The 20,070-nt window shown below is 40.5% G+C and overlaps 2 protein-coding genes across 4 annotated transcripts in view; one reads left to right on the top strand and one right to left on the bottom strand.

Moving 5' to 3' along the window:
• LOC106593526 (A-type potassium channel modulatory protein KCNIP2) overlaps positions 1–8,561 on the top strand; it is a 13,240-nt gene extending 4,679 nt beyond the window's left edge. The window contains exons 4-7 of the mRNA XM_045713273.2: positions 628–806; positions 2,687–2,791; positions 4,146–4,208; positions 6,529–8,561. Of these exons, the coding sequence (XP_045569229.2) occupies positions 628–806; positions 2,687–2,791; positions 4,146–4,208; positions 6,529–6,576 (395 nt within the window). The 3' untranslated portion in view covers positions 6,577–8,561. The remainder of the gene's footprint in view (positions 1–627; positions 807–2,686; positions 2,792–4,145; positions 4,209–6,528) is intronic.
• LOC106591342 (basement membrane-specific heparan sulfate proteoglycan core protein) lies at positions 8,414–19,860 on the bottom strand. Of its 3 annotated transcripts, none has more exons than XM_082966681.1 (16): positions 19,678–19,860; positions 19,003–19,080; positions 18,379–18,726; positions 16,566–16,784; positions 16,082–16,426; positions 15,740–15,970; positions 15,290–15,505; positions 14,809–15,150; positions 14,482–14,697; positions 14,062–14,325; positions 13,556–13,819; positions 13,186–13,449; positions 12,929–13,019; positions 12,773–12,823; positions 12,456–12,691; positions 8,414–11,368 (listed from the first exon to the last, which is right to left on the bottom strand). In XM_082966681.1, the coding sequence occupies exons 2-15, from the start codon at positions 19,055–19,057 to the stop codon at positions 12,484–12,486; spliced, it is 3,114 nt and encodes a 1,037-aa protein (XP_082822807.1). In that variant the 5' UTR covers positions 19,058–19,080; positions 19,678–19,860; the 3' UTR covers positions 8,414–11,368; positions 12,456–12,483. The 3 variants fall into 3 exon arrangements, with proteins under 3 accessions (XP_082822807.1, XP_014038035.3, XP_014038042.3); XM_014182560.3 differs by having other exon boundaries at positions 12,773–12,827; positions 19,003–19,073; positions 19,678–19,857; XM_014182567.3 differs by having other exon boundaries at positions 12,773–12,827; positions 19,678–19,856.
• Between the last annotated feature and the right edge of the window lie 210 nt (positions 19,861–20,070).

Genomic DNA, 20,070 nt, shown 5'->3' with positions numbered 1-20,070 from the left:
TGTCAACGGGACAACAGTAACAACAATAACCAAGGGTCAAAATAACCAATTTTTGAACAATAACAATAAGCATAGAGGACATGAGCAGGTTGGTTGGTCTGTCAGACACTGTCCCTCATCTTATGGCAGGCAGCAATGTAGTGCGCTGCCAACCCACAGCTCTCTGCGTCCTCCCCCAACAGGACGGGTAGCCTATCCTCATCAGAGAGGTCTATGAAACCTTGAATAAGGGTTTCAAATTTAGGGAAATTAAGCTCTCTAATTGTTTTATATTTTTGACATTTTGTCAGGAAATGCAGCTCTGTCTCGGGTTCTGCTGTGGTTGCACAGCCTTTCCTCTGCAGGGAGCCAGGTTTTCCTTTGTCTAGCCTTCTCAATGGCAAGGCTGTTCTCACTGAGCCTGTACTTTGTCAAGGTTTTTCTCTCGCTCTCAGCCTTTAAGTCTCTCAGTATCCCCCTCTCTCACTTCCTCCCTGGGCGCCAAAGACGTGGATGTCGATTAAGGCAGCCCCCTGTACCTCTCTGATTCAGAGGGGTTGGGTTAAATGCGGAAGACACATTTCAGTTGAATGCATTCAGTTGTACAACTGACTAGGTATCCCCCTTTCCCTTTCCCCTCTGTTTCAGACTCCAGCACCTACGCTCATTTTCTGTTCGAAGCGTTTGACACCCACAAGAATGGTTCTGTGAGCTTCGAAGACTTCGTCACAGGCCTGTCAATCATCCTGAGAGGCTCTGTCACAGAGAAACTCAACTGGGCTTTTAACCTCTACGACCTCAACAAAGATGGCTTCATCACCAAAGAGGTATGGTACGATGTGTGTGTGTGTGTGTATGTATGTACAGTTGAAGTCGGAAGTTTACATACACCTTAGCCAAATACATTAAAACTCAGTTTTTCACAATTCCTGACATTTAATCCTAGTAAAAGTCCCCTGTCTTAGGTCAGTTAGGATCACCACTTTATTTTAAGAATGTGAAATGTCAGAATAATAGTAGAGACAATGATTTACTTCAGCTTTTATTTCTTTCATCACATTCCCAGTGGGTCAGAAGTTTACATACACTCAACTAGTATTTGGTAGCATTGTCTTTAAATTGTTTAACTTGGGTCAAATGTTTCGGGTAGCCTTCCACAAGCTTCCCACAATACATTGGGTGAATTTTGGCCCATTCCTCTTGACAGAGCTGGTGTAACTGAATCAGGTTTGTAGGCCTCCTTGCTCGCACGTGCTTTTTCAGTTCTGCCCACAAATTTTCTATGGGATTGATGTCAGGGCTTTGTGATGGCCACTCCAATACCTTGACTTTGTTGTCCTTAAGCCATTTTGCCACAACTTTGGAAGTATGATTGGGGTCATTGTCCATTTGGAAGACCCATTTGGAACCAAGCTTTAACTTCCTGACTGATGTCTTGAGATGTTGCTTCAATATATCCACATAATTGTCCGTCCTCATGATGCCATCTATTTTGTGAAGTGCACCAGTCCCTCCTGCAGCAAAGCACCCCCACAACATGATGCTGCTGCCCCCATGCTTCATGGTTGGGATGGTGTTCTTTGGCTTGCAAGCCTCCCCCTTTTTCCTCCAAACATAACGATGGTCATTATGGCCAAACAGTTTTATTTTTGTTTCATCAGACCAGAGGACATTTCTCCAAAAAGTACAATCTTTGTCCCCATGTGCAGTTGCAAACCGTAGTCTGGCTTTTAATGGCGGTTTTAGAGCAGCTGCTTCTTCCTTTCTGAGCGGCCTTTCAGGTTATGTCGATATAGGACTCGTTTTACTGTGGATATGGATACTTTTGCACCTGTTTCCTCCAGCATCTTCACAAGGTCCTTTGCTGTTGTTCTGGGATTGATTTGCACTTGTCGCACTAAAGTACGTTCATCTCTAGGAGACAGAACACGTCCTCTTCCTGAGCAGTATGATGGCTGCATGGTTCCATGGTGTTTATACTTGCGTACTATAGTTTGTACAGATGAACATGGTACCTTCAGGCATTTGGAAATTGCTCCTAAGGATGAACCAGACTTGTGGAGGTCTACAATTTATTTTCTGAGGTTCTGGCTGATTTCTTTTGATTTTCCCCTGATGTCAAGCAAAGAGGCACTAAATTTGAAGGTAGGCCTTGAAATACATCCACAGGTACACCTCCAATTGACTCAAATTATGTCAATTAGCCTATCAGAAGCTTCTAAAACCATGACATAATTTTCTGAAATTTTCCAAGCTGTTTAAAGGCACAGTCAACATAGTGTATGTAAACTTCTGACCCACTGGAATTGTGATACAGTGAATTATAAGTGAAATAATCTGTCTGTAAACAATTGTTGGAAAAATTACTTGTGTCATGCACAAAGTAGATGTCCTAACCAACTTGCCAAAACTATAGTTTGTTAACAAGAAATTTGTGGAGTGGTTGAAAAACGAGTTTTAATGACTCCAACCTAAGTGTATGTAAAATTCCGACTTCAACTGTGTGTATGTGTGTATGTGTGTGCAAATATGTTTTTTCTCTCTTCTTAACTATTCCCCCATCCTCCCCTCTGTGTGTGTGTGTGTGTGTGTGTGTGTGTGTGTGTGTGTGTGTGTGTGTGCGTGCGTGCGTGTTTGTGTGTGTGAAAATGAATATGTGTGCCTCTGTGTGTGTTTCTGTGTGCGTCTCTGTGTGTGTGTGTTTCAGGAGATGACTGATATAATGAGCTCTATCTATGATATGATGGGGACGTGCACGTACCCCTGTATGCAGAACGACGCCCCCAAGGAGCACGTCGACATCTTCTTCCAGGTAACACAACTAACCACAGATCTAGGATCAGATGAACACCTTCTTCCAGGTAACACAACTAACCACAGATCTAGGATCAGATGAACACCTTCTTCCAGGTAACACAACTAACCACAGATCTAGGATCAGATGAACACCTTCTTCCAGGTAACACAACTAACCACAGATCTAGGATCAGATGAACACCTTCTTCCAGGTAACACAACTAACCACAGATCTAGGATCAGATGAACACCTTCTTCCAGGTAACACAACTAACCACAGATCTAGGATCAGATGAACACCTTCTTCCAGGTAACACAACTAACCACAGATCTAGGATCAGATGAACACCTTCTTCCAGGTAACACAACTAACCACATGTCTAAACCTTGATTCAATCCTAATCTGCTTGTAGACAACAGCACATTTTAAAGGCCATGTTACTGCGTTAGTGGAGAGCACATTCAAGGTAAACTGAGAAGATGTCAGCTCAATTGGAAATGACCTTTAAATGCTTTAGCACGGTTTCTAATTGAATCCAGGCCCTAGGGTTAGATAATTCTACCTCCAGTGTTTTCTAATTGAATCCAGGCCCCAGGGTTAGATAATTCTACCTCCAGTGTTTTCTAATTGAATCCAGACCCCAGGGTTAGTTAATTCTACCTCCAGTGTTTTGTAATTGAATCCAGACCCCAGGGTTAGATAATTCTACCTCCAGTGTTTTCTAATTGAATCCAGGCCCCAGGGTTAGATAATTCTACCTCCAGTGTTTTCTAATTGAATCCAGACCCCAGGGTTAGTTAATTCTACCTCCAGTGTTTTCTAATTGAATCCAGGCCATAGGGTTAGTTAATTCTACCTCCAGTGTTTTCTAATTGAATCCAGGCCCTAGGGTTAGATAATTCTACCTCCAGTGTTTTCTAATTGAATCCAGGCCCCAGGGTTAGATAATTCTACCTCCAGTGTTTTCTAATTGAATCCAGACCCCAGGGTTAGTTAATTCTACCTCCAGTGTTTTCTAATTGAATCCAGACCCCAGGGTTAGTTAATTCTACCTCCAGTGTTTTCTAATTGAATCCAGGCCCCAGGGTTAGATAATTCAACCTCCAGTGTTTTTCACAAAGGGTTTTAAAAGGACCCTCTAGACATAACCTCCTTATTGTTGCATTCTGACTTTGTGAACAACCAAAAGGTCAAATAGAGGTTACTTATATTTGTCCTGTTTCAGATGTAGGTGTGTAACCTGTACAGTGTGTGGTGTGAAATGGAAATGTGTTTGTTGCATATCCCACGGAGACACCCTTCGGAGTGTGGGGTCACGGCCAGGGATCAGAGTAGCATATTCAACTGTTTCTCTGTTTCACTCTGTCAGAAAATGGACAAGAACAAAGATGGCGTGGTCACCATTGAGGAATTTCTGGAGTCTTGTCAAAAGGTGTGTGTCTGTCTGTCTGTCTGTCTGTCTGTCTGTCTGTCTGTCTGTCTGTCTGTCTGTCTGTCTGTCTGTCTGTCTGTCTGTCTGTCTGTCTGTCTGTCTGTCTGTCTGTCTGTCTGTCTGTCTGTCTGTCTGTCTGTCTGTCTGTCTGTCTGTCTGTCTGTCTGTCTGTCTGTCTGTCTGTGTAAGTGTGTCTGTCTGTCTGTGTGTAAGTGTGTCTGTCTACGTGTGTCTGTGTCAGTCTGCGTGTCTGTGTGAGTGCATGCTTGTGTGTGCATGTGTTAAATTTCAGCATGATTCTATAGGATGTGATTATGTATGATGTGATTTAATAATATTTAAAACGTCACAATGTGAAGTTTATTTCCACAAATGTGTGTTTTTCAATCAGAAATGATTGCTTATGGGTACCTTCATGTGTGTGTAATGATGTGTCACATTTAACTGTGTAAAACCTTGCATTGTTACTTTTTTCTCTGAGAGTGACGTGGATATACAGTTGAAGTCTGAAGTTTACATACACCTTAGCCAAATACATTTAAACTCAGTTTTTCACAATTCCTGACATTTAATCCTAGTAAAAATTCCCTGTCTTAGGTCAGTTAGGATCCCCATTTTATTTTAAGAATGTGAAATGTCAGAATAATAGTAGAGAGAATGATTTATTTCAGCTTTTATTTCTTTCATCACATTCCCTGTGGGTCAGAAGTTTACATACACCCAATTAGTATTTGGTAGCATTGCCTTTAAATTGTTAAACTTGGGTCAAACGTTTCAGGTAGCCTTCCACAAGCTTCCCACAATACATTGGGTGAATTTTGGCCCATTCCTACTGACAGAGCTGGTGTAACTGTGTCAGGTTTGTAGGCCTCCTTTCTCGCACACGCTTTTTCAGTTCTGCCCACATATTTTCTATAGGATTGAGGTCAGGGCTTTGTGATGGCCACTCCAATACCTTGACTTTGTTGTCCTTAAGCCATTTTGCAACAACTTTGGAAGTATGCTTGGGGTCATTGTCCATTTGAAGGCCCATTTGCGATCAAGCTTTAACTTCCTGACTAATGTCTTGAGATGTTGCTTTAATATATCCACATAATTGTCCGTCCTCATGATGCCATCTATTTTGTGAAGTACACCAGTCCCTCCTGCAGCAAAGCACCCCCACAACATGATGCTGCTGCCCCCGTGCTTCACACTTGGGATGGTGTTCTTTGGCTTGCAAGCCTCCCCCTTTTCCCTCCAAACATAACGATGGTCATTATGGCCAAACAGTTCTATTTTTGTTTCATCAGACCAGAGGACATTTCTCCAAAAAGTACGATCTTTGTCCCCATGTGCAGTTGCAAACCGTAGTCTGGCTTTTTATGGCGGTTTTGGAGCAGTGGCTTCTTCCTTTCTGAGCGGCCTTTCAGGTTATGTCGATATAGGACTCGTTTTACTGTGGCTATAGATACTTTTGTACCTGTTTTGTATCTCTAGGAGACAGAACGCATCTCCTTCCTGAGCGGTATGACGGCTGCGTGGTCCTATGGTGTTTATACTTGCGTACTATTGTTTGTACAGATGAACGTGGTACCTTCAGGTGTTTGGAAATTGCTCCCAATGATGAACCAGACTTCTGGAGGTCTACAATTTATTTTCTGAGGTCTTGGCTGATTTTTATTGATTTTCCCCTGATGTCAAGCAAAAGGCACTGAGTTTGAAGGTAGGCCTTGAAATACATCCCCAGGTACACCTCCAATTGACTCAAATGACGTCAATTAGCCTATCAGAAGCTTCGAAAGCCATGACATCATTTTCTGGAATTTTCCAAGCTGTTTAAAAGGCACAGTCAACTTAGTGTATGTAAACTTCTGACCCACTGGAATTATGATAAAGTGAATTATAAGTGAAATAATCTGTCTGTAAACAGTTGTTGGAAAAATTACTAGTAGATGTCCTAACCGACTTGCCAAAACTATAGTTTGTTAACAAGAAATTTGTGGAGTGGTTGATAAATGAGTTTCACTGACTCCAACCTAAGTGTATGTAAACTTCTGACTTCAACTGTATATCTTTTTGTCTCTCTGAAATGAAAGAATCTAGTGATAGGTTAAACAAATACATGTCTGTCATTGAACAACCCCATGACATGATGAGGTGTGGAAAATCACACCAATCTTTTTTATAAGTTATTGAAACAAAAAAGCAAATTTACTAACATTGGATATTAAACTTTTTATTTATTTAAGAACCTGTTTCTGCTTTTGTACTGTTTAAACCTTTTCTCTAACTGCTTCTTACCTGTTGTGCTTTTTGTCCCTTCCTGACTCCTGTCTAGGATGAGAACATCATGCAGTCCATGCATCTGTTTGACAACGTCATTTAGTGATACTTCCTGTGGGTGTGGCCTAAAGGACAGGGTTCCCATATTTAGCCCCACAGCCTCCACCCCTAGCTCCCCTCTATCCCCAAACACAGACTCATTAAGGCTGTCAGGGGGGTAAAAGGTACCCCTCCATGGATCTCCACTCTCCCATCCATCCCTAGGCCCTAGACCCCCCCTACCCCTACCTGGGAAGATCAGACAACAGTTAGGTGGGCAATAGGTACACCTCCATGGGTCTCCACTCTCTCATCCACCTCTAGCCCATCTCTGCTCCCCAAAAGAGACACCCCTACCTGGGATGGTCAGACAACAGTTAGGGACTCAAGAGCCACGCTGTATTGGAGACCATAGCACTCATTCTATATGACATCACATTCACACTATGCAATAATGTCCTTTATTCTCTATTACTAGTTGGACAAAATGGTGGACTCAAAAGGCTTTAAATCAGGCAATAATCTCACCGCCTGGTCTGAACTTGTTAACTGTGAGATATATTATTATCAGTCAACGAACGTTGCAGAATGTTCCATCTCTCAATGTTCTGGAATGGAATCCCCTGGCTGACGGAATTACCCACAACCCTCCAAACATCCATATTGTGTCCTATTCACCTCATTATCTATGGAAATATGGGCGGGGTCTGTTTATGTTTTTTTGTGGGTGACTTCTGGTTAAGTACTTCCGGCCAATAGTTGGGAGCTAGTTAACTAACTCAGTATCGCTTCTCACAACTTTACAAACATAAAATGGTCATTTTATGTTGGGTAAGGGGTTGCCACGGTAATTGGCAGAAATGGAAGCTGTTCATGGAGCAGGAGTGTTTGACCACCAAACTTTTTTGAGGAGCGAGTGCAGTTGTGAGGCGCCTTTTGATTTGCAGCCACCTCCTAAGGACGAGGAGTCTCTTCAGCTTTGGCTCAAAGCATTGAAAAGATGCTGTAAAGAGGTCAATGGAACTCGACCAAAACAATCGAATTGCCATGGAAACGCTTGAGGGAAAGATCCCAAATCTCCTCATTGCCCCCCAGCAAAATGAACCTATATTTAGGCTTTTATTTACAGTATAGAGTATGTGTACTATGTTGTGGTAAAAATCAGAGTTTAACGCTTGTATGGATGTCAACCATTGGAGGTTGGTGGCACCTTAGTTGGGGAGGACGGGCTCGTGGTAATGGCTGAAGAGGTATAGTTGGAATGGTATCAAATGCATCAAACACATGGTTTCCATGTGATTGATGCCATTCCAATTGCTCCATTCCAGCCTTTATTATGAGCCGTCCTCCCCTCAGCAGCCTCCTGTGATGTCAACCCCAATGTTCAGGTCATTGTCACCAACTAACTACATTACAGTTAAAAACTACTTTGACTACACCACTGATTTCTGTATGCTAGCTATGCTATCAGCTTATATGAAGGTGAGTTAGCATTTATCAGTCACTCCTTCTAAACCTGAAAAGGGACAACTTCTAAATTATGCAGCAAAGACAGCCAAATATATTCAAATCAAACTTTAGTTGCCACATTGTGGGCCTGTTTACAATACATAAATCACGGCGGATTGATGAATATCCACTTTGTTATATCAGATATGTTTAATGTGCACCAATCCGGCGTCCCTCTTATATCCCCCACGGTCTGTGTTCCATTGACCTCTTTACAGCATCTATAGTGTATGCATGATGTGTTTAAAAATGACAATAAGTAATATTTAATGTAACTGGTTGTGTGTGTACTGTAGGTGCTGGACATTGCTCCTTCTGAAGGTGTCTGTGTATATTTTGTACTGACATGATGATATGATGATGGAAGTGAATAAACCACTATTGCTATGCAAACCAATGTAAATGTTTTATTTGTAGTTACTGTATGTACAGTACAAAAGGTGTGATTTTGAAAGCTACTTTGAAGTTACTGTTCTAACAAGGTGAAAACAATGACAATGAAGTTTAATCTGAACAGTTTATTAAACACAATCCACACTTGATAGTTTCCAGTATTTTGTGTTTTTATAAAAGCGACAAGAGACATTGCATCAGGACACTGAGGCAAAATATTACCATAACTTTGTCATAAAACCAATAATAAATGTATATGAACATACCAAGTAAACATATATTATGTATCATCTAACATTATAACGTAATAGAATAGTACAGTACTGTATACTGTAATAGAATAGTGCAGTACTGTATAATGTAATAGAATAGTGCAGTACTGTATAATGTAACAGAATAGTACAGGACTGTATAATGTAACAGAATAGTACAGGACTGTAGAATGTAATAGAATAGTACAGGACTGTATAATGTAATAGAATAGTACAGGACTGTAGAATGTAATAGAATAGTACAATACTGTATAATGTAATAGAATAGTACAGTACTGTATAATGTAATAGAATAGTACAGTACTGTATAACGTAATAGAATAGTACAGTACTGTATACTGTAATAGAATAGTACTGTATACTATAATAGAATAGTACTGTATACTGTATAATGTAACAGAATAGTACAGGACTGTAGAATGTAATAGAATAGTACAGTACTGTATAATGTAATAGAATAATACAGTACTGTATACTGTAATAGAATAGTGCAGTACTGTATAATGTAACAGAATAGTACAGGACTGTAGAATGTAATAGAATAGTACAGTACTGTACAATGTAACAGAATAGTACAGGACTGTATAATGTAATAGAATAGTACAGTACTGTATACTGTAATAGAATAGTACAGTACTGTATAACATAATAGAATAGTACAGTACTGTATAATGTAATAGAATAGTACAGTACTGTATACTGTAATAGAATAGTACTGTATACTGTAATAGAATAGTACTGTATACTGTATAATGTAATAGAATAGTACAGGACTGTATAATGTAACAGAATAGTACAGGACTGTATACTGTAATAGAATAGTACTGTATACTGTAATAGAATAGTACTGTATACTGTATAATGTAATAGAATAGTACAGGACTGTATAATGTAACAGAATAGTACAGGACTGTAGAATGTAATAGAATAGTACAGTACTGTACAATGTAACAGAATAGTACAGGACTGTAGAATGTAATCGGTCGGCTGGCCAAACTGAGCAATCCCGTCTTGGAGCTCTACACAAAATTCCTTCGACCTCATGGCTTGGTTTTTGCTCTGACATGCACGATCAACTGTGGGACCTTATAGACAGGTGTGGGCCTTTCCAAATCATGTCAAATCAATTGAATTTACCACAGGTGGACTCCAGTCAAGTTGTAGAAAGGGCTTTGGTCAGGGAGGTGCTGAAGAACCCGATGGACACTCGGACAGAGCTCCAGAGTTCCTCTGTGGACCTTCCAGAAGGACAACCATCTCTGCAGCACTCCAACAATCAGGGCTTTATGGTATAGTGGACAGATGGAAGCCACTCCTCAGTAAAAAGCACATAACAGCGCGCTTGGAGTTTGCCAAAAAGCACCCAAAGGACTCTCAGACCATGAGAAACAAGATTCTCAGGTCTGATGAAATCAAGATTGAACTTTTTGGCTTAAATGCCAAGCGTCACGTCTGGAGGAAACCTGGCACCATCCCTACGGGGAAGCATGGTGGTGGCAGCATCATCCTGTTGGTATGTTTTCAGCAGCAGAGACTGGGAGACTAGTTAGGATCGAGAGAAAGATGAACGGAGCAAAGTACTGAGAAATTCTTGATGAAAAATTTCAATAGAAGAAGCCAATTAGGAAGTTTAGTCCAGATACTGTCATCTTTCAACAGTGGAATGATCAGAAATGGAATCAGATGACTCGTGTTCAAATTTTTTTATCAGAAATACAGTGTAGACATTGTTAATGTTGTAAATGACTATTGTAGCTGGAATCGGCAGATTTTGTTATGGAATATCTACATAGGTGTACAGAGGCCTATTATTGCAACCATCACTCCTGTGTTCCAATGGCACGTTGTGTTAGCTAATCCAAGTTTAGGCTAATTGATCATTAGAAAACCCTTTTGCAATTAGTAGCACAGCTGAAAACTGTTGTTCTGATTAAAGAAGCAATAAAACTGGCCTTCTTTAGACTAGTTGAGTATCTGGAGCATCAGCATTTGTGAGTTCTATTACAGGCTTAAAATGGCCAGAAACAAAGGACAATCTTTTGAAACTCATCAGTCTATTCTTGTTCTGAAAAATGAAGGCTATTCCATGCGAGAAATTGCCAAGAAACTGAAGATCTCGTACAATGCTGTGTCCTACTCCTTTCACAGAACAGTGCAAACTGGCTCTAACCAGAATAGAAAGAGGAGTGGGAGGCCCCGGTGCACAACTGAGGAAGCATTGTTTATAAGACAAAACTGACCCTGGATCAGCAGTACAACTAAGTTTGAATAGTCCTGTGTGGCTCAGTTGGTAGAGCATGCTGCATGGTTTCCATTCCCAATGGGGCCACCGCCATGAAAAATGTATTCACACATGATTATAAGTCGCTTTGGATGAAAGCATTTTCTAAATGGCATATCTTATGATACATTATTATAACACTTAGTTTGGCTATACAGGTCCAGATATACAGGGTTTCTGTCAAACTTGTTGTGTTCAGGTCTTCTTGGTTCTGGGTTTGTTGTGTTCAGGTCTTCTTGGTTCTGGGTTTGTAATGTTCAGGTCTTCTTGCATATGGATTTGTTGTGTTCAGGTCTTCTTGGTTCTGGGTTTGTAATGTTCAGGTCTTCTTGGTTCTGGGTTTGTTGACTGTACTGTAGAGAACATAGGAGTCCTCGTCAGCTGTTTGTGCTGCCGTGGGTCTGAAGAGAAAGAAACAGAAATTAAACAGAATCTGCATCCCCAAAAAAACCTTCTTATACTCTTTACAGTGCATTACTTTGACCAAGGCCTACATGGTTCTGGTGAAAAGTAGTACACTAAATAAGGAATAGGGCTCCATTTGGAACACAGAACAGTTAATCAAAACCAGCACTCTCTCATTATAGACAGGAATTGTCTTGAGATTTCCATTGCTGGTTTTGTAGTTTAAGGAAATGCCATCACTAGTGGCCACTAGGGGTAAACTATTTCACTTATTAATGACATCATGGTCTTCTCGTCCAATAAGCAGCAGCATATGAATGAGCTGTAATCAAGAATTTAGCTTCTTTACAACCAAATCTAAAAAAAAGGATATGTAAAAGATATGTTATAGAAGGGTCACAATATTTTTTGGCGATTTCATTCGTTTGTGAGAAACTCCAACCAGCGATTCACTTCCTCATCCTCATTGTTCAGGAAGTGGGCTCCAAAAACACCCCAAAACATCCTATATGAAACAAAAAAAGCTCTAAGTAGTCTATAGTGATGCATGTCTTTAGATGTTGTTCACATGAAATTGTGTCATTCTGAACTTAATCCGCAACGTTATGTTCCATGTTGTTGAGACTTGAACGATGCCTCTCGTCCGTTCTAGCAGCCGGCTACACAGAGAATAGAACAGTTGGACGGGGAAATAGCACAAGTCACACAAAATGGAATATAACGTTGTGGATAACGTTTGGAATGACACAATTTCATGTGTACAACTGCAACATCTAAAGACCTGCATCACTATACTGAGGGCTTTCTGTTTCTAAAAGACAGTATTATGGTGTTTTTGGAGCAGTTCATCTTTTTTCAGAGCCTCCGTACTGCACAACGAGGATGAGGAAGTGAATTTCTGGATGGGGTAAGTTTCTCTAAAACAAGTGAAATCACAAAAAAGTTTTTCTGGACCTTTCTATAACATGGCATTTAGATACAAAATAGAAATTTGGTTGTAAAAAAGCATATTTCTCCTTTAATGTGGTGTATTCACAACGTTCTAGAATTGACTCTGTTGCTGCAATGGCAGAATATGCTCACCGGTTAGCATAACTGGGGCAGTTGAATTTCACAGCATCGTACTGGACATCCTCGTCCTGTTTCTGGGGTTGATGCAGCTGGACAGTGGAGTACAGAGGCACTTCCTGGATTTTGAAGCGAGAGAAGTGGACGCTGGCGTAGTGAACGTCATCCTGGACGACGGTGGCTGCTGTCTGTGTTGCAGTAGGGGCCATGGCCATGCCTGAGATGTTGTCATACACTGGACTAGAGTCTCCCTGATGGGAAGAGGACAGACAACATGATGAGTAGAAATGTTCCACAAAGCGATACATATAATCTGATTGTAACAGACTCACCTGTACATTCTCTGATGTGTCTCTTGTTTCAGAGATGGATTTGGAGGACTTCTTCCTGGTTTGTACATTCATACATGTATTATTGAAAGAATCAATGAACAAAATAAGTTAATAAAAAAGTGTTAGAGTGAAATAATCTTTAAAAGAATCACTCACCTGAACCACATGAGTCCAGAGAGACAGAGGATGAGAACCAGAACAACCACTATGATTCCTACAGCTGCATTCATAACTGAGGTCTGTTTCCCTATAATAAAATATGGATGATATGAGTACAATAGTACAATATTTGTTAACTGATCTAATCTCAAAGTATATATAATTCTAAAACAAAGTATGATAAGCCAAAGTAGAATTATTAATATCAGATTTAAATGTAATTTTGTATTGAAGTATTGAAGATGAAGGTTCACCTGGTAAACTGATCATCAGAGCTGTAGAGTTCATAGATCCTCTTCCATTCCAGGCCTCACAGTGGTAATGTCCATTGTCCTTAGACTTGAACTTACTTATGTTGTACATCTGTCCAAATCCATTTTGAAAAGTCTTATTTTGAAAGTACCAGGTGTATTTGTCCACAGGTGGGTTGGCATCACTGCTGCAGGTCAGAGTCACTGAACTGCCCTCCACTATTTCACCAGAGGGACTGACTGACACTGAGGTGTTCTTTGGGCCATCTGGTGAACAATATGTTACAACAGTGTTTTAAATAGTGTTTTACTTGTTATTGAAATATGAATTTAAATGTGATCCTCTGATCAAAAGATGGTTAGGTGTACTAACACTGAACGTCCACAGACACAGAAGAAGAGTTGAGATGTCCATATTTATTCTCAGCCCCACAGTAGTATTCTCCTCTGTCCTCAGAGCTGATGGTTGTGAAATTGTATGTCTTTTCAGATCCTGTCAGTGAAGCTCCATTCTTCTTGTACCAGGTGTATTTATCCACAGGTGGGTTGGCATCACTGCTGCAGGTCAGAGTCACTGAACTGCCCTCCACTATTTCACCAGAGGTACTTACTGACACTGAGGTGCTCTTTGGGTCATCTGGTAAAGGAGCATTTGTCAGAGGGGTAGGACAGTAGTATATTTACGACAGTAGTATATTTACAAATTATATGTCATGTCAAAATAAATGATCTGTTAATATCAGAGAACTATCTAAAACTCTAACTTACACAAAACGTTAATAAATACAAATTTGGAGATGTTATGCTTTAGGACTAATGCATTTAATTACAATTGCTTTGCAACCTTATCATTCAAACACTGAGCTGTACTTCACTCACATTTCACATCCATGTTTATGGTGCTAGACCTGTCTGTCCCCATCTCATTCTGGGACTCACAGTAGTACTCTCCACTGTCAGATGACTGGATTTGATTGAAGACATGCTGTGGTCCTGTCATACTCTGATAGTCACCTCCATTCTTCTTGTACCAGGTGTATTTGTCCACAGGTGGGTTGGCATCACTGCTGCAGGTCAGAGTCACTGAACTGCCCTCCACTATTTCACCAGAGGGACTGACTGACACTGTGGTCTTTGGTTTATCTGATGTAAAAGACCAAACATTTTATCAAATTCATATTAACAATAGTAAAAATATATATTTTTGTTCTGTAATGATTGATAAAGTAAGACCTTTCTCTTTTGCCTGAATGCATGATAATTGCTGAGTAGAATACTGTATTATTGCACTGTACTCACACACTGCAGGAGAGCTGAGACCATTGTGGCCTTTTACAGCACAGTAGTAACTGTCTGCATCCTCACTGCTGATGGAGTACATGGGGGAGGAGTTATCTTGTACATTCTGTCCATTCTTGTACCAGATGTAGGTGGGGTTGTCAGTCAGAGTACAGGTGGTGCTACAGGTCAGTGTCTTCTGTCCCTCTGCAGCAGGAGTCACCTTCACCTGCAGACCTGAAACAATATGTATAAAACCACATACACCTCTGTGTTAACAGGATGGTTCATTTATTTTCTCCTGTAATTCAATATGATTTACAGTTGTATCATACAGTGTAGTATTACCTGTGACAGACAGAGTTGTTCCTGGGAAACTATGACCCCATTCAAAGTAGTATGTTTTAAAAGTGAAGCGATACTCAGCTGAGTCCTCCTCTCTCAGATCTGAGATTCTCAGGGTGAAGGGACCTTCATTTCTCAATGTCTTTTTGTCAGTGTACTTCACACGACCTGTATACCCTGGGTCTGTGGTTAGGTCTTCAAGGGTCGACTTATCACTTCTAAACCAGAATGATGATGTGGTGGAATAACCAACATAAGTACAGGATATGTCCACTGTTGACCCCTTCAAGACACAGATTCTCCTTTTGGTGTAAGTCACTCTGTTGCAGCTCTGACCCTGAACACCTGAAACACAGTGACATAACAAGAGGACAACTAGATTGTATTCTCAGTTCTATCTAGAAATACTAGAAATTCTCATAGTGAAACAAACACACACACAGGTTAAACAGTATTTTCAATGATTAATTAAATAAACACTCACACACTGCAGGAGAGTGGAGATACTCTTGGCCTTTTACAGCACAGGAGTAGCTGTCTACAGCATTAGGGTAGACTGAATAGGGGGAAGTGTTGTCAGTTACTATCTGTCCGTTCTTGTACCAGATGTAGGTGGGGTTACCAGTCAGAACACAGGTGGTGCTACAGGTCAGTGTCTTATACTTTGAATACTGTTGAGGAGTCACCTTTACCTGAAAACCTGAATTAAAGGGGAGTAAAAACAGAGAATATCGTTTAGAACGAATGATTCATTTCATGACTCTTCAAAACTGTATAATGTGCTGTGCAGTGTTACCTGTGACAGTCAGAGTACATACATCTATGACATTGTCTGTAATTTCTATGTAATGATGAATATTGAAGTATTACCCTTCTCATTGACTTTAAATGATTGATACTTCCTAAGTAGAATACTAGTTTCATTCATACTCACAAACTACAGGAGAGTGGAGACCCTCATGACCTTCAACAGCACAGGAGTAAATGTTCACAGAAGAATCCCAGACCACCAGCATATTACTAGAGTATTGTTGGGAAGTGGGCTCATCTAGACGTTGCCCGTTCTTGTACCAGATGTAGGTGGGGTTGTCAGTCAGAGTACAGGTGGTGCTACAGGTCAGTGTCTTCTGTCCCTCTGCAGCAGGAGTCACCTTCACCTGCAGACCTGAAACAATATGTATAAAACCACATACACCTCTGTGTTAACAGGATGGTTCATTTATTTTCTCCTGTAATTCAATATGATATACAGTTGTATCATACAGTGTAGTATTACCTGTGACAGACAGAGTTGTTCCTGGGAAACTATGACCCCATTCAAAGTTGTATGTTTTAAAAGTGAAGCGATACTCAGCTGAGTCCTCCTCTATCAGATCTGTGATTCTCAGGATGGAGGGACCTTCATTTCTCCATGTCTCTTTGTCAGTGTACTTCACACGACCTGCATACCCTGGGTCTCTGGGTAGGTCCTCAGGGGTCGACTTATCACTTCTAAACCAGAATGATGATTTGGTGGAATAATAACCAACATAAGTACAGGATATGTCCACTGTTGACCCCTTCAAGACACAGATTATCCTCTTGGTGTAAGTCACTCTGTTGCAGCTCTGACCCTGAACACCTGAAACACAGTGACATAACAAGAGGTCAACTGGATTATATTCTCAGTTCTTTCTAGAAATACTAAAAGTTCTCATAGTCAAACCAACACACACACAGGTTAAACAGTATTTTCAATGATTAATTAAATAAACACTCACACACTGCCGGAGAGTGGAGATCCTCATGGCCTTTAACAGCACAGGAGTAACTCTCTGTTTCAGAAGTCCGGACAGTGTATTGTTGGGAAGTGGGCCAATAAAGAGACTGTCCATTCTTGTACCAGATGTAGGTGGGGTTACCAGTCAGAGTACAGGTGGTGCTACAGGTCAGTGTCTTCGACGTTGCCGACCGTGTTGGAGTCACCTTCACCTGCAGAGCTGGAGTAGATAAACACATTAAAACCCTGAATCACCTGTTCTATAGTTTAGTCACATGTGTCATGACGTTGGCCTGTGGGTAAGTTTTATGACCCCCCCATAAATACCTTTCTCCCTTCCCCTCTCTTTCTGACTCTACTGAAGGACTGTTGAATAGCTTTGTTAAATATAGAGAGTCTGGGAACGTCAAACAAATGGGGGAAAGGAATCATATTTTGGTAATAAATCCAGTTGGAAATATGCTTTGGAACTTAATGAGTATGGATGTCAGTTCGGTTGCCATCTGAGACATTATGACTGATGACAGGATGACATAAACTGTACCTGGGAAAGTATACACCCTCTAGTTATCAGAGTCACATGGAATTGTTAAGCAATTGAAATGTTTGATATTGAAATTGTTTGTTAGGAGATTACATTTAATTTTAGCTTCCAAATGAGAGAATTGGGTTTTCATAAGAAAGTGCCCTGCTTAATCAATGGCCCGCCCCTGTGAAGAGAAAGGGGTTATAAACGATGAAACACACCCTCCTCCCCTCGCCACTATATAAGACAATGACACAATGTAACCAGGGTTCCACTACGTGAGGTCTACAGCCTCTATGTTATAAGGACACACATGTCAAGTACAGAACTAAGCCAACCTCGGCATGAGCTTTGGTGGCGAATGGTATGAACTTTGAGCTTATTCACTACAGAAGTGATACTTCCTAGCCGTTGAGTTAGCAGCGGCCGCTGTAGACGTGGGCTAGGAAAGGACGGACGACGGATCCAGTCTAACAAACAGACGAAGATACCACCACGTATCCACTTTACCACCATTGACATTCTTCCGAGGACAGGAAGATCTGTTGGCCAACCCGGCCAGCATCTACGACCAATCTACCGAAGCGCAGCTCAGAGTAAATATTTATTGCATTTTCCTTTTCCAAATGGGCGGTAATTTAGAATGCATAAGATAATGTATTTACGATAGCATAGCTGCTGTTGCTTTGTTCCTAAGTCTTCCCGCTCTTTCATTTAAGCCAACCCCCTTCCTTTGTGTAACAAACGTCGGCTCCGTCCACCAGGGACGTTTTCTGTATGACATCATTTGTATTCTGTGTATATGTAATTCTGTGTGATTAGTTTAGGTATTTAGTAAATAAATAATTAAACCCAATTTTGTATTGCTGATTCAACTTGTTAGCCAGGGTTCGTGAAGCTAACCAAGAATTTACAACTTTCATTATGAGACTGAAAATAAGATGATTAAGATGACGGCTATCGATGTAAAATATTACTAAGTATTTTAAGAGTTTATTCGGAAGATAACGGCTCTATAAACGTTCTTCCGTGGTGCCCCGACTTTCTAGTTAATTACATTTACATGATTAGCTTAATCAGGTAATATTAATTACAGAGAAAGGATTTTATAGAATAGCATGTCATATCAATTAATCCGGCATAGCCAAAGACACGACACATGATGCAAGACATTCTCAAACACATTTAATTCTTAAATCTGTTTCATATATACAAATCCAATTTCTTGACCTAAATGGACAGTAGATATTAATTGAACAGACTAGCAGTATATAGAATGTTACTGTACCTGTTGCAGACAGAGTGACTCCAGGATCGCCATAATATCTCCCTCCAGTCTGATCTGTTATAAATCTGAACTTGTACGTAGCTGAGTCACTCTCTCTCAGGTCTGTGATTCTCAGGGTGTGACCATTCTTCTTATCCCCATGATACTCCAGACGACCTGCATTCTCTGGGTCCTGACCTATATCTTCAGGTTCTACACCAGTCTCCATTTTAGTGAACCAGAAGGTTGTTGTGACTGTATAACTACTGGGATATGTGTAAGAGCAGGTCAGCTCCACTGTTGACCCCTCCAAGGTACAGATACTCTGAGTGGTGTAGGTCACACTCCAGCCATTCTGCCCCAGTACCACTGAAACACAGTCACACAACACAATGGTATCAGAATGAAGACAAGGTCTGTTGGCTCACACTGAAGGTAGGGTTTGACCACACTTTGTTCCTGTAGTTGCTGAGTGTGAATGGAAACCACAGATAAGCATCACTCAGTGAGGTGTGAAAGATAACTATTTAAGTGAAGTGGAGACTCCAAACAGAACACACCAGAATAACATTATGATTCTTAACCTTTTATAAATGTCTGTAGATTGATAAACAGAGCAACTAAAAGATAAGAATGAGACCATACCTGCTACAGGCCAGAGAAAGACCACCAACACACTTCCTTGTGTTCTCAAGGCCATTGTTGCATCTCCCACCCTGCAGTCTCAGAAACATAAACAACAACTCACTCTATAGCTGGTGAATAACTACATACAAACCATCAGGGGCAGCAGGTTGGGCTCTAGTCAAAAGTAGTGCACACTATAGGGAATATGGTGTCATTTGGGATGCAGTATAACAACACATCATCATCACAGCCTTGAGTGGATGGTGTGTAAATAACATCATCATAATAGTTTGGTAATATGGAGTGTGTCAGCGGTATCGGCAGGTAGCATAGTGGGTAAGAACGTTGTGCCAGGAACTGAAACATTACTGGTTCAAATCCCCAACCTGGCAAGCTGAAAAAATCTGCAAATTTGAGCAAGGCAGTTACCACCAGCTTGAATGATAGCTTCTATTCCCAAGCTGTGAGGATAAACAGAAAGTCACACTTACCTTTTATATCATCATTATATGATAGTGTCTGTATTCACAAAGTGTCTCAGAGTAGGATCTAGGATTAGTTTCCCATTTAGATCATATTTATATGGACCAGGAGGACCTGATCCTAGATCAGCACTCCAAGTCTGAGACCCTTGAGTACATGACTTGTGGCTAAAAACAAAAAACTATATTTCAAGATATCAAGAGTACTTACAGACTGAAGGGGAGAGGTCTCGTACAGTGAGTCAACTGACTGGTAGTGAGTGGGAACTGCTAGTAAGTGTGTGTTCTGTGGTTGATACATATTTATAGTAGTCAGAACACAAGTAGCTGATGCAGAACTGTCCTTTCCTTCCTCTTTATGTCATTAACATGCATGACTACCAGAACAACATGTCAGAATAGTGTTGACTATAGCCTGCTATTTGGAATGTTTATAATATCTTAGAATGTGTTTACTATAGCCTACTATATGGAATGTTTATAATATCTTAGAATGTGTTTACTATAGCCTACTATTTAGAATGTTTATAATATCTTAGAATGTGTTTACTATAGCCTACAATATGGAATGTTTATAATATCTTAGAATGTGTTTACTATAGTC

Source organism: Salmo salar, chromosome 02 (assembly GCF_965601325.2).
Source record: "Salmo salar chromosome 02, fSalSal1, whole genome shotgun sequence".
Taxonomy (NCBI): domain Eukaryota; kingdom Metazoa; phylum Chordata; class Actinopteri; order Salmoniformes; family Salmonidae; genus Salmo; species Salmo salar.
The sequence above is the reverse complement of the archived record's forward strand: the minus strand, read 5'-3'. Positions and strand labels throughout refer to the sequence as shown.

What these genes read in the sequence shown, in the direction of transcription:
- LOC106591342 (XM_014182560.3), bottom strand. Translation starts at nt 19,057, where the DNA reads ATGGCCTTGAGAACACAAGGAAGTGTGTTGGTGGTCTTTCTCTGGCCT. An exon ending in AACAACTCTGTCTGTCACAG is followed by an intron (nt 14,698 to 14,808) that starts GTAATACTACAC and finishes ATATTGTTTCAG; the next exon opens with GTCTGCAGGTGAAGGTGACT. An exon ending in CATAAACATGGATGTGAAAT is followed by an intron (nt 13,820 to 14,061) that starts GTGAGTGAAGTA and finishes CTCCTTTACCAG; the next exon opens with ATGACCCAAAGAGCACCTCA.